Consider the following 24,593-nt stretch of genomic DNA (forward strand, 5'->3'; position numbering starts at 1 on the left):
AACTTCCAGATTCAAGTCCCAAGGCCCTCTATTTATACTGAAAATTTGCATCTCCCGCGTGTCGCGGAAGAATTCGGGGAACCTCCCGCGTATCGCCTGGGATGCCAATTTAGGGTAGGGTAGGTTTCGTGTCCAGTAGCTTGGGTGAGTTGACAGTTTTGTTTAATTCAATTCAGACAACGAATTTAGAGGATAATATCGATTAGGGTTTAACCCCCCCTGAGTTTTAGGGGCCCTGATCCTGATTCCGATTGTTTCAAAAATTTTAGGGTTAGTGCAGAATTACTTGGGTTTCTCATTTAGGGTTTTCTTAATAGCTAATTACCACCCTAAGCATTAATTTTAGTGAGAGTTGTTACACCTGTAGTCACATACAAAGTATTAATTGAAAGTTCAACTATAATTGTGAAAGTTGTTACAACTTACAAGTTACTTTAATTCTACATCAAGTGTTGACACCATACAAAATTTACAATAGTCAAAAGAACCGGATTAACTGACAAAACATGATAATAGATTGGCAAATATAAAAGTTTACAATAGTGTGGCTGCATCAAACTATAGCGAGAAGTTGTTACAAGATAATTGATAATTTATTCGATACTCATAAAAAGCTTACAATAGTCGAGTGATTGACACCAAATGATAAAAGATCGAAACCAAACTAGTCGAAAGAATTGACTGGACACATATAACAAAGTTACAATAGTATAAGACAAAGAGCTTGATCAACTAAGAAATGAAGATGCACACCCATAATGAAATGCAAACTCACATTCCAAGCACTTAAAGATCATATAGTATTCCAATTCTTGATGACACTTAACGCACTTTCCATCGCTGTTAAACCCTTGTGCAAAAGCCAAGCGGTGTGAGTGACCTTTGATCTCAAGCATTCCTCCAAATTTGATATTGAGAAACCTATTGACATCACGTCTCAAAGGATATTTACCTTGCTCACATTGAAGTATATACGGTACACAACCAACATGCATAGACTGGGCACATGTAGTGCAATGGATGAACCATTTCCAAGGGTTTAAACCATACTCACATATCTCACAAAAGTAATCGCTGATATGGTTCTCCGCTGGATGGTATCTAAGGCTCAAAGGATGTTTATCACACTTGTGCTTAATCACTTTAAGCAATAACAAAGCACACTCTACATGAATGTAGAAATTACAAGAGGGACACTGAAATCCCCACCTTGGCAACGAATGGTCATCACATGCTTTGCAAGACAAACGCATTTCATTATAAGGTGAAGTCTCTACTCTCAATAGGAGATGATCTGGATGAGCCGCATGTGTTATTTCTTCAGGTATGAATGCGCAATTAATATCAACATAAAAGTCACACATTGTGCACCCATACGCGAAACCATTAGATGGTAACCCGCAAACAGTACATGTGAACACACCAAATAACCTATCAGAGATTTTCGGCAGTAGAAAAAGAGTATGCTCGTGATGGCCCACGTAGTGTTGTACTTCCGAGGGCAGTTTGGCACACCACTCATGAAGAACAAAACAACATTTTCCATCAACATATTCGGAACACATGTAAAATGGTACTGTTATGATTGGTTTCACACATCCGTCACATAATAGCCGAACTCTTTTCATGGGGTCGTGAAGAGTTATACCTACTATTGTTTGCTTGTCGAAAAGGATGAGTGGGTGTTGATGGCTAAAATGGTTGAGCGTGTCACCATCATTTTGTTTACCAATCAACTCCTTTCGATTAGACATATGATGCTTTAAAAGATTGTCACCTTCATCGTTAAATTGGCAGTGGAGCAGATTCGGATGTTCATCATCTTAAAAATTTTTAGAAGTTTCTCCAAGGCCTGATAAAAATAAGATACTTGAAATTAAACTAAGATATAATGTTCACATAAAATAATAAAATAAAAAAGAAAAAGAGATTGCTCACTTTCATGTTGGAAGATGGACATAAATGGCTCTTTCTTTGAAGTTGCACAATCAACATGCACATAATATCGGCATTTATCACATTTGTAAGCCCATAAATGACTTTTGAAACGCTGACCACAGGCTCTACAAATGGGGAAGAATGCAGATTGTAGATCCAAAGAGGAAAAGGAATAGGCAAGGGTAAGTGGATGAGAATGAGTGAAAGTCCCATCGGTATGATTTTGTATTAGTAACTTGGCAGGCAACAAAGCACAGTCCTGGTTGATCCGAAACCCAGGACATGTGGTACATAGAAAGAAGACCCCTTCATGTTTATTACCACAAGCTTGACAACTAGATACGATGGACCCGGGCATTCGTTCTAGTAGGTGAGGGTGACTAGGGTGGTTTATCTTTTGTTTTGGCATAGTAGCACAAGTAATGTCCATGTAAATATCGCAGACATAACAATAATAAAAACGGGTGTCCTTAAGCTCGGTATTGCAGACATGACAGTTAACTCTATAAGTATAAAAACGATCGAAAAAAAGATCTTGGTTAGGGTGTGATGGGTGATTTACTAGGGTCTCGGGTAGTTCTGCACAAAATTTGTGCAATGAGTAGTCACAGGACTTGCATTGGTAGTAACACAAATGAAATGACCAGATTTGTTCCTTACAAAGGTTGCATTGTCCACCATAATGGTCTTCCTCCACAAAATCATCTTCTTCTTTCTCTTGGTCTTCATCTTCGTCTTCAGAATTTTCATTTTTTTGATTAGGCTGTTGTAGATACACATTGCTGAGCGGATGGGGGTGATCAAAGTGATCAATTTCGTCCCTTGTAAGTACATCGATTTATGTTACCGACAGATTGGTCAAAAAAATTATGTTTTACATAAAAAAAATACACAATATGAGTGTCAACAGGAAAGCCAGAATGAAATAGTTTTGTATCTCTCACTGCCTCATACCTTAAGCATACATACTTCATCTCTATCAATTTACAAATCTTCTAATGCAATAAATGTCGATATTACATGCATGTAAATCCATAAATGAAAATGGTGAAGAACAAATATAATCAAGTCCATCCGAATGAACACGGTTTCGGGCCGGTAGTTTACTTATGTTTATTAGTTTGCTTAATGGGTCAAAACAGTTTTATTTGTTTTATGTTTATATTTAGAACATTGGGCCGGAGGCCATGTCTAGTGGGTCGAACAATAGAAGTCCATTAGGTTTAATGTAGTGTTGGATAACAAGAATGTTTGGGCCGTGAATCTCGAAACGGTGCGTCTGGGATAACCGCACGAGCGGTTAAGAGGGAAACGACACATCGCTTTGATCAAACGTTGTGACTCCTCAAGACGTGTGTTGGATAATGTTGACTGAAGATGTTGAGCTGGCAGCCTTGACTGGATCGTTGAGCTGCTGCAGTTGAAGACCTCAATAAAAATGTGCAGAATTAAAAAAGAGACGTTGCTTTCTGGAAAAGTGGAAGACTAAGTTAAATAGCCGTTTGTTTTATTTATTATAAATAGCATATGCAGTAGGTTGTTTTATTTATTCACTAGTCGAAATTTCTTTTTATCATATGTAAAGCAGTGGTGTAAGCTTTCCATTTCAAGCATTCAATAAAGCAGTGAACTTTCCACTGCAATTATCCTTTTACTGTTCCTGTTCATTTTTGTTCTTTCTTGATTGATACCCAACATTTGGTATCAGAGCACTTGTTCTGATCCAAAGTTTATACTCAGTTTGAAACCATGCCTGAAACCATGTCTATAGACACAAACTCTAACCCTCCTAAAGATAACATTTTCCCTTTTCAATGTCCTGTTCTTACCTCCACAAATTATAATACCTGGGCGATTAAGATGGAAGCAATAATGGATGCTCACGGGTTGTGGGATGCCATTGAACCACCAACCGGTGTGGTTGTGGAAGAAAAGAAAATAAAGCAAGCTAGAGCCTTTATTTTCCAATCAATTCCGGAGGAGATTCTCTCTCAGGCTGCCAAGAAGAAAACAACCAAAGAAGTTTGGGACTCCTTGAAATCCAGGTTTGTTGGAGCTGAACGGGTGAAGAAGGCCAGATTACGAGTCCTGAAAAGTGAGTTCGAAGCGTTGCAAATGAAAGATGGTGTAACCATCGATGAATATGCCGGGAAGCTTTCTGCAATGATTTCGAAATATAACAGTGTCGGGGCAATACTGGAAGATGAAGAATTGGTTAGAAAATTGTTTGACTCAGTTCCTGAAAAGTTTATCAATTTGGTGGCATCAATCGAGCAAAGTTCAGATATGGATACCATGCCTTTCGAGGAGGCAATAGGCCACTTAAAGGCCTATGAAGACCGTTTGAGACTCCGCAAGAATAAGACTTCCGGGGAGGAGGCGTTGCTATTTTCCAGAGCAGATGGATCTGCTGGTCAAAGGGGCTCAAATAAAACCACAGGTGGTCGTGGTCGTGGTCGCGGTGGAACGTATGACAGGGGAGGAAGGACAAGTATGCGTGGTCGGGGGTCGACCCATGGCAGAGGTGGACGTTGGGGAGGCAAGTCACACCAAGAGACTAGTGGGTCAAGCAAGAAACCGAGAGACAAAAGCCATATCAAGTGTTTTGAATGCAACAACTATGGACATTTTGCTTCGGAATGCAAGACAAAGAAGCAAGATGAAGCAGTAAATTTAACTCAAGAACAAGAGGAAGAATCAACACTCTTGCTAAGTGTGTGTGGTGAAGAGACTTCATCTATGGTATTATTAAATGAAGAAAAAGTAAACCCAAGTGTGTATAAAGAAAGTGATGCTGCTGTGAATACCTGGTACCTTGATAATGGTGCCAGTAATCACATGACTAGACTCAAAGATTTGTTTGCTGAATTGGACCAGAAGATATCAAGACACGTAAGATTTGGAGATGGCTCAAAAGTCGATATTAAAGGAAGAGGTACACTATTGTTTACTTGCAAAAATGGTGAACAATTTATTGTACCCAATGTGTATTACATACCTGCATTGCACAGCAACGTGATGAGTCTTGGTCAGATGACTGAAGATGGCTATGATGTCAGAATGAGAGACAACTTCTCGAAAATGCATGATGAAAGAGGCAGATTAATAATGAAAGTACAAAGGTCAGCAAATAGACTTTACAAAATAATTCTCACACCAGCAAAACCAGTATGTTTGAACATGGTGGTGAAGAATGACTCGTGGCTTTGGCACGCTCGCATGGGTCATGCCAACTTCCAGTTACTTGAAGAAATGGGTCGAAAAAAAATGGTCAGAGGCATGCCAATTGTGTCACATCCGTCACATGTGTGTGAAGGCTGTGTCGTGGCAAAGCAGGCAAGGAAGAGCTTTCCAAGTATGGCAAAATGGAGAGCAAAGCTGCCTCTACAATTACTACATGCTGACCTCTGCGGGCCCATCACACCTGAAACTAATGGCGGTAATCAATATTTTTTATTAATTGTCGATGATTACTCTAGATATATGTGGGTTTTTATGATTAAATCCAAGGATGAAGCGTTTGGTAAATTTAGAAAATTCAAGAAACTGGTTGAGAAGCACAGTGATTATAAAATCAAAACTTTAAGAACTGATTGTGGAGGGGAGTTCAACTCCAATCAGTTTAAGAAGTTTTGTCAAGAACATGGTATAATGCGACAGTTGACGGCCCCTTACTCACCACAACAGAACGGTGTGGTAGAACGACGCAACAGAACAATTTTAGAGATGACCAGATCAATTCTTAAAGCTATGAGTGTACCTGATTCGTTCTGGGGTGAAGCTGTGCGACACTCAGTATATTTGTTGAATCGAATTGGCACCAAGTCTCTAAAAAATGTGACGCCATATGAGGCCTGGAAGGGAGAAAAGCCGTCAATTGAACACCTGAAAGTGTTTGGATGTGTAGGGTTTGTGAAAAAGATGGTAGGACTGACAAAGCTCAGTGACAGATCAAAACCCATGGTGTATCTGGGTGTAGAAGAAGGCAGTAAAGCATATCGTTTGTACAACCCTAAAAGTAAACAACTGGTGAAAGCTAGAGATGTGGAGTTCATTGAGTTTAAAAAAAGGGCCTGGGAGGGAGCCCAATCGCATGATCAAAATAAAACAACCTGGGCCTATGTTAATGAAAATAGCCCAGTCCAGCATACACAAACATATGTCGCTGATCAGGAAGCAAGCCCTATATCCCCAATTCAAAATCAGCCATCCCCAATTTCTGTAGATGATGCAGGTACTCCACAATCAACAAACTTGAATCAGGGATCAAGCAGCAACAATTATAATGATACCGTACCATTTGATGATACTCCCAGACAAGGGTTTCGTCGAATTGATGGGGTTTATCAGGATTTTATGCCTATGGATGAAGCTGAAGTGCAAGCTTTATATGAACAAGATGAAGAGCTGATGTTGATTAATGAAGAACCGGTTACATACGAAGAGGCTGCAACAGACGAGTCATGGTGCAAAGCAATGCAAGTGGAACTGGATTCGATCAAGAAAAACAACACCTGGCTTTTAACCAAGTTGCCATCTAATCACAAGGCAATTGGTTTAAAATGGGTATACAAACTTAAGAAAGATGCATCAGGGAATCTAATCAAGCATAAAGCTCGACTGGTGGCTAAGGGGTATGTCCAGAAACAAGGAATTGATTTTGAAGATGCATTCGCACCGGTAGCACGTCTAGAAACAATTCGTTTATTGCTGGCTTTGGCAGCTAAGGAGAAGTGGTTTGTTCACCACATGGATGTAAAGTCCGCGTTCTTGAACGGAGAGTTGAAGGAGGAGGTCTACGTCAAGCAACCTGAGGGTTTCGAAGTAAAGGGGAAGGAAGATTATGTGTACCGGTTGAATAAAGCACTATACGGCCTACGACAGGCTCCAAGGGCGTGGAACACTCGACTCGATAAAGCACTTAAAGACCTTGGTTTTTCCAGATGCTCACACGAACAGGCTATGTATAAGGTACATAAACCTAACTTAATTCTTAATGTTGGTGTTTATGTAGACGATTTAATCGTCACTGGTTCGAGTGAGGAGGGAATCCTAGAGTTTAAAAGGAAAATGATGGGAATATTCGATATGAGCGATCTGGGTTATTTGACATATTATCTGGGAATTGAGGTTAATCAAACCAAAGACGGAATATTGTTGACACAAGCTGGTTATGCACAAAAGATACTTGAAGTTGCTGGTATGGCCGAGTGCAATAGTACTTTGTTTCCTATGTAACCAAAGATCAAATTGAACAAAGATGAAGGCGGCAAGCCATACGATGCTACAACATACAGAAGATTAATAGGAAGCATCAGATACTTGATCCACACCCTGCCTGATTTGAGCTATTCGGTGGGAGTAGTAAGCAAGTATATGCAAAATCCCAAAGTGTCTCATTACAATGCAGTCAAACAGATCTTAAGGTACATCAAAGGTACCATAAACTTCGGCTTAAAGTATTGCAGGGGAGGCAATGGTGAAGTATTGGGTTACAGTGACAGCAGTAATGGCAAAGGTTTAGATGATGGAAGAGGAACAACAGGGTTAGCATTTTACTACTCAGGCAACCTGGTGACTTGGGCCTCGCAGAAACAAAGAACAGTTGCTCTTAGCTCGTGTGAAGCTGAGTTTATGGCTGCAACTGCAGCCGCGTGTTAAGCATTGTGGCTGCAAAATTTGATTGCAGATTTGTTAGGGAAAGAGGCTCAAATGGTGACATTACTAGTGGATAATGAAGCTGCGATCGCATTGATGAAAAACCCCGTGTTCCATGGAAGAAGTAAACACATAGACACAAGGTATCATTTCATCCGCGAGTGTGTTGAAAGAAGACAGATTTGTGTGAAACATGTTAGTAGAAATTTGCAAAAAGCTGACATACTAACCAAGTCTTTAGGAAAGCTGAAGTTTTGTGAAATGAGAAGGCTAATTGGAGTGCATGAAGCACAAGTACAAGCCAACATTACAGGGGAGAGTGTTGGATAATGTTGACTGAAGATGTTGAGCTGGCAGCCTTGACTGGATCGTTGAGCTGCTGCAGTTGAAGACCTCAATAAAAATGTGCAGAATTAAAAAAAAGAGACGTTGCTTTCTGGAAAAGTGGAAGACTAAGTTAAATAGCCGTTTGTTTTCTTTATTATAAATAGCATATGCAGTAGGTTGTTTTATTTATTCACTAGTCGAAATTTCTTTTTATCATATGTAAAGCAGTGGTGTAAGCTTTCCATTTCAAGCATTCAATAAAGCTGTGAACTTTCCACTGCAATTATCCTTTTACTGTTCCTGTTCATTTTTGTTCTTTCTTGATTGATACCCAACAACGTGCCTGTTGCTGCGTATAAATACGGATCCCAAACCTCTTGTTTCAGTACGTATTCTGTAATGCAAGTTTGTGTTTATAAGAAGTTCAGTTCGATCAGATTTTGTTTCGGTTAGTTTATTATCATTCAGCATATTTTCGGTTAGTTTGATTCAACATGAAGTATTGTGAAAGTTGTGGTTTGTTTGAGAATGATTGTGTATGCGGTCACAACTCGATCCGTTCCGACTGGTCCTGGGTTTCCGATGACGATGATACCAACATTGGTATCAGAGCCAAAGGTTTAACAGGAACCGGAAAGGGTTGTGATCATGATGGGAACCGTTTACGAGGAGACAAGGGAAAGTCGATTGAGACCGATTACGGTGAAAACATTGTTCGTAGTGGAAAGTGCAGCCGGGCGGCGGAAGAGATGGATGAGTACGCGCAGGGGAAGCCAACCATACGAACCGGGAAGTCACCGGTAAAGAAGTTTCCAAAGAAATTGGTTCCAAAGGGGTTTGTGAAGAAGTCCGGAAAGAAGGCAAATGCACCGGTGGGAAGGCCAAGGAAACCGGGAATTCGTTGCTTCAAGTGCAAGCAATTTGGTCATATCGCCTCGATTTGCCCAAGTAAGTATGTTAATTTATCGCCATTACCGGTTGAAAGTGATTATATGGTTAAAGATACATGTGGCGGTAATTGGGATTCGATATGGGTTGTTGATCCTACATTCAAAACACACATGACGGGAAACCGGAACGTGTTTAAATGTTTCAAGAGGCACTTTGGGTTAGTGACAAACGAGAATAGGAAGGATTTCTCGTTTGTGCATGGTATTGGAGAAGTTAGAGTCCCGGTGGATGGTAAAGACAAAACAATCCCATGTGTAAGTTACGCTCCTAGTCTAGACAAGAACGTGTTAAGTCTAGAACAACTTTTGTTTCAAGGAATAGAAACAGTTACAATGGGGGATACATGTCTACTAAAGAAAATGTTTGGAAGTCGCTCGAAAGGGTTCGATATTTATGAAGATAAGTCGGAGGTTGACTTAGAACAAGATTATCTCAACACGTTTTATGATAATCTTGGTGTTGATAACGGTTACAAGAAAGAAAAGAAGGAATTTAAGGAATGCTTGGAGGATTACTACGAGAGGGAATTCGAAAAGGAAAGGAACAAGAAAAAGGCGTACGGTGAAAGTTCGAGGGCAAGAAAGAAGGAAATCGTGTATTCCAAGAAAGCAAAGAAGGCGCTTTTAATATACATCGAAGGTGAAAAAGATAATCCGCATGAGTCAAAAGAAACGCTCCGGGAACGAGCGTTAATTCTTTCACAACTCGAGGAAGACGTTATTGAAAAGAACATGATCATTGAAAGTTGTGTAGAACCGGGAGATCTCATAACTTTGCACGAAGAATTAAAGAATCACCAAAGGTTCTTCGATGCTCCATTCGAAGAGATCTTGATTTGGTTCATATCGGATTTTCTTGGAATCGTATGTGAAAAGGCAATGCCACCCGAGTTGATTGATGGTCGAGATCTTAGTCTAATCTTGTTACATCGAATTGTAAAGCTTAACGGAGGATTCAAGGAAGTAATGGAAAAGAATTTATGGGATGTGATCGTGGCCAAATATGGTTATGAACCGGATGATGCATATGAAGTCAAGGTTGCCTACGTTTACTACTTGGAACTAGTCGAATGGTATTTCGACTTCATGAGGAAAGAGCGTGGGAAAAAGGCAAACGTCATGGCTGGAAATTCAAACAACAACGGCGGTTGGCTCAAAGAATCAAGTGATGATGAAGTGGTGGTCAAGATAGAGGTCACCAACAACCGCAAGGAGTAATCAAGGCTGAAGATTCGGATGTTCTTGCTTAGGGCGGTGAATGAAGAACAAATATAATCAAGTCCATCCGAATGAACACGGTTTCGACCGGTAGTTTACTTATGTTTATTAGTTTGCTTAATGGGTCAAAACAGTTTTATTTGTTTTATGTTTATGTTTAGAACATTGGGCCGGAGGCCATGTCTAGTGGGTCGAACAATAGAAGTCCATTAGGTTTAATGTAGTGTTGGATAACAAGAATGTTTGGGCAGTGAATCTCGAAACGGTGCGTCTGGGATAACCGCACGAGCGGTTAAGAGGGAAACGACACATCCCTTTGATCAAACGTTGTGACTCCTCAAGACGTGCCTGTTGTTGCGTATAAATACGGATCCCAAACCTCTTGTTTCAGTACGTATTCTGTAATGCAAGTTTGTGTTTATAAGAAGTTCAGTTCGATCAGATTTTGTTTCGGTTAGTTTATTATCATTCAGCATATTTTCGGTTAGTTTGATTCAACATGAAGTATTGTGAAAGTTGTGGTTTGTTTGAGAATGATTGTGTATGCGGTCACAACTCGATCCGTTCCGACTGGTCCTGGGTTTCCGATGACGATGATACCAACAAATGGAACCAACTACTATAGGCTACAAAATGAAAATTTTGAAGGCGAAGATGCACAAAATCACCCTCATCGTTTTCTTCATCGTCGTGATTAAGCTGTTGCAAATGCACAAGGCTGATTGGATGATGGTGATCAAAGTGATAGAAGCTAGTCATTTGCAACTATAAGAATGAAATATTTTTGATACAAAAATGAAGTTATGATTTTAATTTTAAGATTTCATATAAGTATATAACCAAAACACAAAATAAAAGTGTTCACAGAAAAAGGAGAGGGAGATTGTTTTAGCAAAAAACAAACAGCACCTAAGTGATGCGGATCCAAGTGTGGAGGTGCTGGCCATCTTGTATCTGGAGGCCCAAGATCGTGTGACAAAAGGGGCTTCACTAAAAAACATTTATTTCTATTAGTTATTTATCTTTTTATGTTTTTTTCGGTGTTTTGGGCATTTTGTTTTTGGGCTTGTGTTTGGCCCATGGCCTTTTTGTGGCCCATTTCGAATTTCTGTCATTATTTATATGATTCTCTTGTAAGTTTTCCATCAGACTTCAATTTTGAAATTACTCAATTTTCACTTCAAATTCTGTGCCCTTTAGGTTGAATTTTGGGGGTTTGGGGAAGATCAACACGGGTATTCACAGAATCAACGTGTTTTGCTCTTCGTTTACATCAAATAAGTTAAGATTTGTTCAAAACTGAAGTGAATGAAACACCAATATTCAAAGTAAAATTTGAAATGAAATCTGATCAAAAGTACAATTCTCTAAAATTTGAATGAAACGATCCAAATTTTATTGCATTAAGAGTCTTTAAATATACATCAACTCAATTCATGTTTGGCTAGTAGTGAAACTTTTCATTGACCTAACCTATAGAAGGAGAGTTTGAAAGAGTTTATGAAAAAAGATAACATTTCGATCTCTTTCATCATTAAGATCTTTGTGTTCTACGTGTGTATTGAGGTTTAGTAGTCTTATTACTTTTCGATGTTCGGTCTGTTGATACACATAATTTTTTGAACATCTAACAAAGCCCGGTCACACGGGTTACACCCATTTGCAAAAGGGTACCTGCGCCCGCGACCGCAGACAACGCTAGCAACTCAGCCAGCCCGTCACCAATTCAAGAGGAAACTCATTGTCTAATAGTCCACTGTGGTAAATCCTCTGGCTCGCGCATGACATTTTGTCACGAACGAGACTACAGCAGACGAACTACCTTAAAGAAAGTCACCGGGGTACCTCTAGAATAGTGTCCCTACACATATTAATCGAAACAAACCTTGCAATGGACCGCATGCTCCCCAAAGTTATCCAAACAAACCTTGCAGCAAACTGGACAATACTTATCAACCGAAAACAATGAGATCATTAACCATAACCGGTATATAAGGATGAACCGATACTCCACCGCTGACATGTGTTGTTGCCTAGACCCTCAATAAAGATAATAGTAAAAAAATCTTGAGCATGAAGATATTAATTTTAATCAATTTAAATTTACAAGATATATAGAAAAAAACAATAAGCCGGTCTAAACTTCACTTTGACTCCTACAAAAATCACAAGTTAACAAATAGCATATAAATCATATAAAAACTAAAATGTTTAAAAGTTAAGAAGTATTGTTAAATTATAAAAAAAAAATATGTGTAGGTAGGTCGTCGGTTGTCATGCGCGAGCCAGAGGATTTACCACAGTGGACTATCAGACAGTGAGTTTCCTCTTGAATTGGTGACGAGCTGAGTCACTATGTTACGTGCCACACCCTTGGTTCCATGCATAAGTTTAATTCCTTTTTTTCATTTCTTTATTTACTTCTTAGTTTTTGTTAATTAGCATGTGAGAAAATAAAGAGATAGTGGGAATGCCCATATTCTCATGTTACTAGGATTAGGAAATAGTGGGGTGTTAGTTATTTTGATTTTGTTTCCTTTAAAAGAGGATTGCTGGTTTGGAGAAAGATATGAATGAAAAATATTAAGTCTCAAATTCTCTCTAGATTTCATCTTGTTTCTCTCTATTTTCTGTGGAGCTTGACCCACTTTAACGGGTTATCTATCAAACCAAGTGGTACATATCATTTGGTATCAGAGCTATCGTGATCCCCCCGGATCAATGGCTGCTCAAACTTTATCGGAAATCGAGTTCTATCAGTGGATGAATGAATCCCTTGTGAGACTCGAATCTCAGTTGCAAACCCTTCGCAACGAGTTCCAATCAATTCGAACTGCGTGGGAAGCCCCCCAAACTCCTACACCTTCACCACCCATTTCCGCCACCGCACCGCCTGTCCAGTCATCCGCAGCAGCACCACCTCCGTTCCGAACCCTTACTCCACAAGTCACAACACCATCCACATCCGTTGCTGCACCACCACCGAGACATGTTTCATCACACCCAAACATTACGTCATCCTCTTCTTTGATGCAGTCAAAACAAACCCTCTTTCCATTGTTACCTAAGACCCTTTTCCCATCCTCCATGTTAGGCAAGACTAACTCAACCCAAAGGGACAATCACATCCTTGATTCCCAAAAGAAAAAGGATATTTTTATGCCATCTATGTTGAAAGCCATGAAAAGTAGTTTGAAGAAGAAAAAGAGACCGGTGCTTTGGTTCAAAAAGACTACTTGCAGAAAGGTGATAAAGACATTTTTATGGCAAAATTTGTTTCATCGTGCTAGTGCCGATTCTACTCAGAATTTATTGGTGACAAAGAAGACAACAACTCCAGCCAAAGAAGTCACCAGGGTGACCGAGTGGCGGCCTCCGTGGCGCCTCGTTACTACATCTCCAAATGTCGTAGGAAGGACCGAGTGGCGGCCATCATGGCTTATTAGAATGTGTTCACCAATTGCATCCTTGAGGACAAGGATTGTTTTGAGCGGGAGGGAATGTTACATGCCACACCCTTGGTTCCATGCATAAGTTTAATTCCTTTTTTTCATTTCTTTATTTACTTCTTAGTTTTTGTTAATTAGCATGTGAGAAAATAAAGAGATAGTGGGAATGCCCATATTCTCATGTTACTAGGATTAGGAAATAGTGGGGTGTTAGTTATTTTGATTTTGTTTCCTTTAAAAGAGGATTGTTGGTTTGGAGAAAGATATGAATGACAAATATTAAGTCTCAAATTCTCTCTAGATTTCATCTTGTTTCTCTCTATTTTCTGTGGAGCTTGACCCACTTTAACGGGTTATCTATCAAACCAAGTGGTACATATCATAGCGTTGTTTGCAGTCGCGGGCGTGGGTGACCTTTTGCCAATGGGTGTACCCGTGTGGCTGGGCTTGGTTGGATGTTCAAAAAAATATGTGTATGAATAGAGCGATATTCGATCGATTTATATATGTTATCGTTGTCAAAATAAGAAGGCATTGTATACCATGTGATCAACACATGTGCAAAGTTTACATAGTTTAAAACGGTTTAGTCTAGTTGTTATGTTGGTTAAAAAGTTATTTAAGTTATATGTACGAGAGAGAGATAGTTATTCACATTTTACAAGATATATCATCTCTTTGTAAATTTTTAAGCAAGTGATAAAAATCAACTTATCCATTTTGTGTGTGTGATCAGCTGCAATTGCAAACTCATAAACTTTACTACACATCTATTATCTATATTAAAACAAAACACTTTGGTGCCACTTGGCATTATTTTAATCCTATTATTGCCACCTGTCAACTTAATATTCCTCACAATTCTTATTTGAGCGGCAATATACATCGATTGGAGAAGCTTCTCACATACGCTTCTTTTATAGTCTCTCTCTCTCATTATCTCATACTGGGATTAGGGTTTTTTTGTTTCCATTGTTCCTCTTCATCACATAATCCCTCATTCGCATTCTGTTTGGAGAAAACCTAGCCGCAGACCATGGATTCTCATCTTCATCTTTAAGGTATTCGATTTAGGGTTCCGATTGGGATTATGACGGTGACTCGGTTTATACTTAATATTATGACGGTGATCTCTCGATCTAAATCGACTGATATGGTAAATCAAATTTGTTTTTTGTAGATTTATATCTTAAATTTGTTTTTTGTAGATGTTTTTTTCAACAACCATCAGGTTTGTGTTTTTGAATCTGAGTATCCATGAGTTTTGGAACAATAATTACGATTTTTGAGGTCTAGGGTTTCAATATCCATAAGTTTTGTTGAATGTAATTAAAATACTACAGAATTATCCATGAGTTATGGTTACTGATTTGTAATTTACTATTTTGTTCTTGATTTTTATCATCTGAATCTGATTTGTATTTGAATATCTTGCTGGAAAATTGATTATTTGCCGGATGAAATATTGAATCTGTATTCGTGATGTTTTTACTTTTGTATTCATATTTAAGCTTTCATTTATGTGCAGTAAACTGAAAGAAAGGGGAACTCGCCAAATTTGAAGCCATCGACTGTGGAAAACCACTCGATGAAGCAACATAGGTAATGTTTTTACTTTTGTATTCATGTTTAAGCTTTCATTCAGTTTTTGCTTTTCAATTTGCTTTTAGATTTTTTTTTTTATTTCAGGTAATTTTTATTTTGGTTTTTGCTTTCGATTTGTTTATTATTTTGCAATGTGTAGAGACTTATTTGTTACTTGAAAATGGGTAGTTTTGGAGCGTTTTGGGCTTTTGTCAAACGTGTCAAGGCCGGTTAAGCCAGTCAGCACGTTAATTGAGGAGTTGCTTGTGCTGAAAATATACAAAATGGAGATTGCTGAAGGTATAAAAGATAACCCGATATATTTAGTTATTTTTTTACCTTTATATTAATTTTATAGATAACGTGTGACACGGGTCGGATCAAGCGTGCCGAAACAAATCAACCCAAAGAATTTGGTATTCATGGAAAAGAGGTTTTCGTTATCACTAAAAATCAGTTATTTCGTTTCGAAACCACTACGGGTGCACTAAATTGTGAGTTTTTGGCTTAATAAACATTCTTTAGGTATTGTTTTGGGACATAATTGATAAAGTTTATCTAGGGGAACATATTAAAAGAGTAACACTTTGGTCTGCTTAACTTTTTGTTGGGTTTTGATGTAACAAGTGGATGCACATGAGTAAACCTATTATCATGTGCTGCTTATATTTATTTGATGCAAATCATATTCTTATGCAAAACACTCACTTTATGGAAATGAATTGGTAGTCTGGCGAGCATCTTTGACTTCAGTTTTTTATAAAAAGTAATCATTTGGAGTTTTTGGTAAAAGTTTTTTCTTTGCAAATGAATCCTTAGTTTTTTATCTTCTTTGATGCAAAAACTATGCTAGAAAGACTGAGCAACAGAAGATTAGCATTTGTTGGTGATTCAATTGGAAGAAACCAATGGGAATCCCTTTTGTGTTTGTTATCAACTGCTGTAACAAACAAATCTTCAATATATGAAGTTAACAGGAGACTAATAACTAAACATACTGGTTTCTTGGTGTTTAAATTCGCTGAGTTTAATTGCACGATCGAGTATTACCGGGCCCCATACCTGGTCCTGCAGAGTCGACCGCCAGCTGGCTCACCAAAACAAGTGAGGACCACTTTGAAACTCGATAAAATGGATTGGGGCTCTGTGAAATGGAAAGGCGCGGATCTTATCGTGTTCAATAGCGGGCTTAGAAGTTATTTCACATGTGACTTTGCCCCATGCCAGTTCTTCTGTAGGAACCGTAACATATGATCTTAGGAACTTAATTTGAATAATTTATGAAATTATTTCATTTAACGGAAATATATGGTTTGTTGTAGGGAAGATTTGAAATTATTTCGTTATCTGGATCTTTCACACCATGCTACAGAACGGACAATCGAAGGTAAGATATGTTTTAGCGGCAAAACGTTTTACAATCGTATTCTTCTCTTCTCAGTTTCTTACTCTTGTGACACCAAATCAAATCAATCTTTGATTTAGTTAGATAGTAAGTCAGTTCTAAATCGTACATTAAAATCACATAATGCTATTTTAGGGAAACCAAATTCAAGTACTACAGAATATGTCAATGGAGAAGCAATCAGTGAACCAACGGAAAACGTAATCTCTGAACAACAACGGTCGGCAAAGATTCGTGATTTTTGTTTCGGTCTTCCATATGGTAAGTTTCTCTTTCTGTTGGTTCATTTTATAATTTTATAATATCGCGTGATGCTGTAATCAATATGATTTTTGTTTCGGTCTTCCATATGGTAAGATTTGATGGTTCTTTTAAGATCAAGCCGCTACAATTGTTTCTTCAAAGATCCAGCCACTATAATCAATCTTGTATGTATTTTCCTTTTGTTGATTCATATTCTGATTGTTAATTTGATATATCTTAGATCGTTCTTTCCGATTTCAAACCACAAATCGCTTCTTCACCTCTATACTCGCCAGTGTTGATTCTTCGTTTTGGATTCTCATGTCGTCGGTTTGATATCAAATTACTGATCTTTTCTATCTTTTTAGGTATGATTTTCGTCAATTATGTTTAGGCAGTGTTGCCGACCTTGGGCTCAGGTTGCTTCGGTGGTGGGTTACAAAATTCATCCCGTTTTGGATATAAGAGATTAACGACATTGTGTAAGCAAGATATCTGAATCGTTAATATAATCAGGTGGACAATTCTCTTGATTTCCCTTTTAATACCGGATTATAACATCTTTTATTGTAGCTTTAAAGAAGTATATTTTGATGAATTAATCAAGATTACCAAGAGCATTTTGAATCTTTTCTGAGTTTGTATATCTGTGATTATATAAAGAATGTTTGGAGTCATTTGAATAATGCAAAATGATAAAAAAAAAAAAAAAAAAAAAAAAAACTAAATGTGGTGGTGTTCTACACTAAAATTAGTGGTGGGAATAAGCCTTGATAGTGATCTTATGGAATAGTAAGTTATCGGGTCACTTTTCGCTTTGAATTTAATGCTTTTTATTGGGATTTTTAAGATAAGATAAATCTGAACATTGTTGTTTTAGGATCCATACCATGGACTGGGTCGCACTATGGGGCTTCTTTCAAAATAATCATTGTTTATTTTATAACAAATTGCTTTGAAGGCAAACTAACCACAATGACTTCTTATGAAGGCGCTTCATATTTGGAGGTCTACACTCTACAACGAAGAATTTATTAAGTTTGATGTATCTTTGAAGCAAGGTGATTGTCTACACTCTACAACATTTATTAAGTAATAAGTTTCTATTTGTAAGAATTTTTATCGGCTTTTGCTAAAGTATAATATATATTTTTGTACAGCAAGCTTCCACTCTCTATTGTATTACTTGAGGATAGTGATGGGCCGTGGGACATAGTGAAAGAATTTGACGATAATATCCCTGATCGCAACTGAGATATCGTAACTTCTAATGTTATTTTTTAGTATCTATAGTGTGCTACTAAGATATTGTAACTTCTGATGTTATTCTATTTGTTGTCTTAGTTTGTCAATTTCACAGAAATCATGTCAAATAATGTAGCTGCAATACTACGAAAAGAGACCGAATTTGCTCTTTTAGCATTTATGGAAATCCCTTCTAATATAAAGCAACAATTGACAACCAGGTACACATTTGACAGTCAGAACATTTACCGTTTTGGCTCAAGTCCATTCTGACCCGTTACTCATTGGCCCATTTTACTGCACGTAAAAAAAAAATTCTAATTCATACAGTTCTTTCAAAGTACTTTGCATTAACACGGTTCTTGGTTAAATTCGAGGTGTGATGATTTTTTTTTTTTTTTTTTTGGATCTTATTCAGCAATGCCCAATTTTGGTTACTAATATCAAAGACATGGCCTTTGGTTGTTGACATCAGGTACTGTTCTTTTGTCGTATTTTACTTCAAACAAACCTCAAATTTTGCCGCGTGTGGTAGTTAAGTTTGTTGGTTTTTTGGTATCTTGCAGACATGTTACGTGTGCGGAGAAACACTTAATCGGAGTTCAATCCAAACTATAATATAGCTTTACTAAGCATTGATTGGTTCTCTTTCAGTTAAACAAATTCATTTTTATTTGTGTTAATTCTTCTTATATAAACCTTGGTTGTGCAACTAATGCTTTAGGGGACCATTATGTGACAATAGAACAAATAACACCTGTTGTAGTTTCTTCTAAACCACTTTTCCCGCTTGATGTTTGTATATACTGTTTCCATTTCATGTCTTTTTTAGTAATTTTGTCCATATGTATTTTAGTAATTTTGTTTGTGAAACTTTTTTTTTTCTTTTCTGATTTTCCCATTAAAGGAGTTGTAACCCACCATAAGCAAACAAAAACCAATATGTAAACGATACCAAACATGTAGAGTTCAATTATCTTCTTTCGACTACAGAAATATTCTTCTTTTGACTTTATAATAGATTCGATTAAAGCAAGTCATTTACATATAATATTAATGACCGTAAAAATAGTGTGTTTTATTTTACCTTTCAGATACGTTGGGACGTGTGTGTAAGAGCCGAACGGTATTTGTATTGTTTGTTTAATTAGATCGTAAAAATAGTGCGTTGGTTTTCTAACTTCGTTTGACATTACGTACCCGTTGGTAGAGGGATGGATTTCGTTACTTGAACGTTTATTTCTTTCAAAGAATTATTTCAACAATTTTAAGTTATGTATTTGTGTGTTAGTCCACCCGCGAAATTCGCGGGATCTTAAACTAGTAATCAATATAAAAATGTCAACAATTCGATGATCAGACCCGTATCATCTAAAAAACAAAACGAGCAAAACCAATAGATAACAGAGTAAAATTAACAAAGCACCATATTCGAACCATAACAGTCCATAAATTATTTTAATCTAAAAGCCCACATCATTTATACTATTTAGACAAAACACACTTTATAGTTGAGCTCCACCCTGTTGGTCAAGTTATGTTACATAACCACATCTATGTGAAATTGGTCACAAATGTCATATGTTTCTTATACATTGATTTAATGCCACTCATACATCAACAATTTTGAAATATTTTATCTAATTAGCTAGGGGAGACATTGGCTACAAACTTCTGACCAAGTTTGCAATGATCTAGTTTGGTGCAAATGAAAAAGTGGGAGCCTGGTGTCAACAATGTGATTCGGTCAGGGCCGGATGTGATAAGTCAAACGGGATTTTTTATGTCACACGAGTAGTACGCTTCCTCCTTCACTTCTGCGACAGAATCCTTTCCGGTAAACCAAAGAACATCAGTTGTCTTAAATTTTTGTTTCCCTGACCACAGGGTGTAATCTTTCGGGTTTGTAGGAACATTCCAGCCAAGGGGACCGCCGACAGTTATCACTTCTCCGGCCAGCGTGACATGAAACCGCATATATGCCACCATGATGATTATAACCACCATTGGATCTAACTTAAAACCCGCCATTACGACTGATTGTTAGACTTTGTAATTTCTTGTCTGATTCAATCAGTCATTTACAAGATATATATAATCATTTACAAGTCAGTGGTCTTCCTAGAATGTCTCCTCTAGTTAATGGTCTTCCTCTAATTAAGCTCTAGTTAATTATTTACAATAATGAGATACAAATCAATTGCTATGATTTAGCTTTATTCTAATATTCCCCTGCAATCGAAACGAGAGGATCACGGATGTTGAGACTGGTGCGAAAATCATCGAATAGAACCTTTGGCAATCCTTTTATAAAGATGTCGGCTATTTGGTATCGTGATGGTACATGTAGAACACGGACTTCACCCTTGGCGACCTTTTCCCGGACAAAGTGGATATCCATCAAACAAAACATGATGCCATACCTTAATGGATAATACCTGTAGTCACGTACAAAGTATTAATTGAAAGTTCAACTATAATTGTGAAAGTTGTTACAAGTTACTTTAATTCTACATCACCATACAATACAAAATTAATTTACTATAGTCAAAAGAACCGGATCAACTGACAAAACATGATAATAGATTGGCAAATATAAAAGTTTACAATAGTGTGGCTGCATCAAACTATAGCTAGAAGTTGTTACAAGATAATTGATAATTTATTCGATACTCATAAAAAGCTTACAATAGTCAAGTGGTTGACACCAAATGATAAAAGATCAAAACCAAACTAGTCAAAAGAATTGACTCGGACACATATAGCAAATTTACAAAGTATAAGACAAAGAGCTAGATCAACTGAGAAATAAAGATGCACACTTATAATGAAATGCAAACTCACATTCCAAGCACTTAAAGATCATATTGAATTCCAATTGTCGATGACACTTAACGCACTTTCCATCACTCTCAAACCCTTGAGCAAAAGCCAAGCGGTGTGAGTGACCTTTGATCTCAAGCATTCCTCCAAATTTGATATTGAGAAACCTATTGACATCACGTTTCCAAGGATATTTACCTTGCTCACATTGAAGTATATACGGTACACAACCAACATGCATAGACTGGGCACATGTAGTGCAATGGTAGAACCATATCCAAGGGTTTAAAGCATACTCACATATCTCACAAAAGTAATCGCTGATATGGTTCTCCGCTGGATGGTATCTAAGGCTCAAAGGATGTTTATCACACTTGTGCTTAATCACTTTAGGCAATAACAAAGCACACTCTACATGAATGTAGAAATTACAAGAGGGACACTGAAATCCCCACCTTGGCGACGAATGGTCATCACATGCTTTGCAAGACAAACGCATTTCATTAGAAGGTGAAGTCTTTACTCTCAATAGGAGATGATCTGGATGAGCCTCATGTGTTATTTCTTCAGGTATGAATGCACAATTAATATCAACATAAAAGTCACACATTGTGCATCCATACGCGAAACCATTAGATCGTAACCTGCAAACAGTACATTTGAACACACCAAAGAACCTATCAGAGATTTTCGGCAGTAGAAAAAGAGTATGCTCGGGATGGCCCACGTAGTCTTGTACTTCCGAGGGTAGTTTGGCACACCACTCATGAAGAACAAAACAACATTTTCCATCAACATATTCGGAACACATGTAAAATGGTACTGTTATGATTGGTTTCACACATCCGTCACATAATAGCCGAACTCTTTTCATGGGGTCGTGAAGAGTTATACCAACTGGTGTTTGCTTGTCGAAAAGGATGAGTGGGTGTTGATGGCTAAAATGGTTGAGCGTGTCACCATCATTTTTTTTATCAATCAACTCCTTTTGATTAGACATATGACGCTTTAAAAGGTTGTCACCTTCATCGTTAAATGGGCAGTGGAGCAGATTCGGATGTTCATCATCTTTAAAATTTTTAGAAGTTTCGCCAAGGCCTGATAAAAACAAGATACTTGAAATTAAACTAAGATATAATGTTCACACAAAAAAAAAAAAAAAGAGATTGCTCACTTTCATGTTGGAAGATGGACATAAATGGTTCTTTCTTTGAAGTTGCACAGTCAACATGCACATAATATCGGCATTTATCACATTTGTAAGCCCATAAATGATATTTGAAATGCTGACTACAGGCTCTACAAATGGGGTAGAATGCAGATCGTTGATCGAAAGAGGAAAAGGAATAGGCAAGGGTAAGTGGATGAGAATGAGTGAAAGTCCCATCGGTATGATTTTGTATTAGTAACTTGGCAGGCAACAAAGCACAGTCCTGGTTGATCCGAAACCCAGGACATGTGGTACATAGAAAGAAGACCCCTTCATGTTTATTACCACAAGCTGAACAACTAGATACGATGGACCCAGGCATTCGTTCCAGTAGGTGAGGGTGACTAGGGTGGTTTATCTTCTGTTTCGACATAGTAGCACAAGTAATGTCCATGCAAATAAAGCAGACAGAACAATAATAAAAACGGTTGCCCTTAAGCTCGGTATTGCAGACATGACAGTTAACTCTACGAGTATAAAAACGACCGAGAAAAAGATTGTGGTTAGGGTGTGATGGGTGATTTACTAGGGTCTCGGGTAGTTCTGCACAAAATTTGTGCAATGAGTAGTCACAGGACTTGCATTGGTAGTAACACAAATGGAATGACCAGATTCGTTCCTCACACAGGTTGCATTGTCCACCATGATGGTCTTCCTCCACAAAATCATCTTCATCTTTCTCTTTGTCTTCATCTTCGTCTTCAGAATTTTCATCTTTTTGATTAGGCTGTTGTAGATACACAATGCTGAGCGGATGGGGGTGACCAAAGTGATCAATTTCGTCCCTTGTAACTATATCGATTTATGTTACCAACAGATTGGTCAAAAAAAAATTTGTTTAAACATTAAAAAAAAAAGAAATACAAAATAGGAGTGTCAACAGGAAAGCCAGAGAGAAATAGTTTTGTATCTCTCACTGCCTCATTCCTTAAGCATAAATACATCATCTCTTATCAATTTATATTATGATTTCTCAATCTAGTATCGAAAAACATACGTAAAATGGAATAACAAGTGACATACCAGGTATAATATCCATGAAATTTCCTTTGCCTTAGATCGATCAGCAAGTTGAATACCGCACACAAATTGCCAAGTGACTGATAGTGTTTGGAACCCAAATGCGCCATTATAAAGAAAATGAAAAAGAATATCTTTGATTACATGAAAGGAATTAACCCTTCAATAAGAAATCTCAATTATTCTTTCCAAACTCACTCACACTTTATTCCTCCATCCCTCAACAAGACTTCAACTATATTCCATTCTTGGATTGTTAGGAAAGGAAAGAGAACTTAACTTTATACTTTTGACCCATTTGCATATCTATCTTATGCTCCCCTACTTTTATTACATAAAATATGATAAACATATATGCATCCATCTCTTTGATTATTATGATTGATGGGTTTAATGTGAGTATAATTAAGGTTTTAGTGTGAGGTTCATTGGGGAACACTAAAAAAGTGGGGAACCGGGGAACACTCTTAAAAATTTAACTTAACATGTTAAAAATTAATTTTTTAAACATCTTTTTCGGCGCTTCTCCTTTTATATATACTTGTAGAAGCATTTTTAATAAAAAAAATAAAAAACTAAAAATATTAAAAAAACTATTAAAAAAGGCTACTAGTTTCTCCTCCTTCTTATAAAGAAAAGCGCTGAAAATTTTTTTAAAAAAATTTATTTTTAACATGTTAAGATAATTCTATAAGATATAACTGTTTTTTTAAAATTTTTTTATATTTTTAGTTTTCGATTTTTTCATCAAAAATGTTTCTACTTGTATTTATAAGAAAAGGCGCCGAAAAAAATTTAGAAAAAGATTTTTTTTAACATGTTAAGTATAATTTTTAAGAGTGTTCCCCCGTTCCCCACTTTTTTAGTGTTCCCCAATGAACTCTCCCCTAAGGTTTTATTTTATTTACAATTTCTAATTACTTCGACTTCAAGATCATGAGTATATTAATTTTACTTGCTTTTAGTTGAAAACTTTAACTTTAGCAGCATTAAAGAATTAAGGCATTTGACGTTTTTTCGATTCCGCTACCCCTTTAAAAAAAATTATGTTACCCCTTGAAGTATCACCTAATTGAATAAAATATAAAAAGAAAGAAGGGAATGCGAAAATAAACTGATTCTCCGGCACGGGCAGTAGTAGTTCAGCGGGTCTAGGGTGAATCAGTTTATTTTCGCGTTGTCATATGGTAGTGTGTTTGCTAAGTTTGACATATCTAAGATTCTGAGATGTATACGAATGATTTTACTAAAGAAGAAAGAGGGTGTCTTTCGGGTGATCTTAGGTCTTTTATCACACTCCAAAGGAAGATAAATTTGCAAAATTGAATGGATTGAGTGACCTTACTTGTGTAATGGTGGAAACCAGAAAACATGATACTTTTCCTTAGGTTTATCGAACATTGAAGCTAGCGTACCGGTTGCAACCACAACCTTTGAAAAATTGTTTTTTTTTTTCTTAAATGAAGCTTATCAAGACGGATTTGCACAACCGAATGGGTGAGGAGTACTTGAACAATGCTCTA

The 24,593-nt window shown here is 37.3% G+C and overlaps 3 protein-coding genes and 1 long non-coding RNA gene across 5 annotated transcripts; 1 reads left to right on the forward strand and 3 right to left on the reverse strand.

Moving 5' to 3' along the window:
• Positions 1 to 560: 560 nt before the first annotated feature.
• Positions 561 to 1,778, reverse strand: LOC110893882. Its single transcript, XM_022141030.2, has one exon. The coding sequence runs from the start codon at positions 1,752 to 1,754 to the stop codon at positions 729 to 731; it is 1,026 nt and encodes a 341-aa protein (XP_021996722.1). The 5' UTR covers positions 1,755 to 1,778; the 3' UTR covers positions 561 to 728.
• LOC110893883 lies at positions 1,734 to 2,776 on the reverse strand (the record flags this gene model as incomplete). The annotated part of the gene is made up of 2 exons (XM_022141031.2): positions 1,734 to 1,852; positions 1,939 to 2,776. Coding segments are annotated over 2 exons (867 nt in total), but the record flags the coding sequence as incomplete, so codon positions are not given.
• An 11,720-nt stretch (positions 2,777 to 14,496) lies between these two features.
• On the forward strand, positions 14,497 to 15,424 carry LOC110896313. Its single transcript, XR_002567827.2, has 3 exons — positions 14,497 to 14,601; positions 15,069 to 15,142; positions 15,314 to 15,424. It is a non-coding gene; the product is annotated as an uncharacterized LOC110896313 (long non-coding RNA).
• A 4,623-nt stretch (positions 15,425 to 20,047) lies between these two features.
• Positions 20,048 to 23,320, reverse strand: LOC110893879. 2 transcript variants are annotated; one of them, XM_022141029.2, is made up of 4 exons: positions 23,074 to 23,320; positions 22,015 to 22,842; positions 20,862 to 21,938; positions 20,048 to 20,455 (listed from the first exon to the last, which is right to left on the reverse strand). In XM_022141029.2, exons 1-4 carry the CDS (start codon positions 23,087 to 23,089, stop codon positions 20,442 to 20,444), a joined length of 1,935 nt encoding a protein of 644 aa, XP_021996721.1. In that variant the 5' UTR covers positions 23,090 to 23,320; the 3' UTR covers positions 20,048 to 20,441. The 2 variants fall into 2 exon arrangements, with proteins under 2 accessions (XP_021996721.1, XP_021996719.1); XM_022141027.2 differs by lacking the exon at positions 20,048 to 20,455 and having other exon boundaries at positions 20,617 to 21,938.
• Positions 23,321 to 24,593: the final 1,273 nt, after the last annotated feature.

Source organism: Helianthus annuus, chromosome 12 (assembly GCF_002127325.2).
Source record: "Helianthus annuus cultivar XRQ/B chromosome 12, HanXRQr2.0-SUNRISE, whole genome shotgun sequence".
In the NCBI taxonomy this organism is placed as follows: Eukaryota; Viridiplantae; Streptophyta; class Magnoliopsida; order Asterales; family Asteraceae; genus Helianthus; species Helianthus annuus.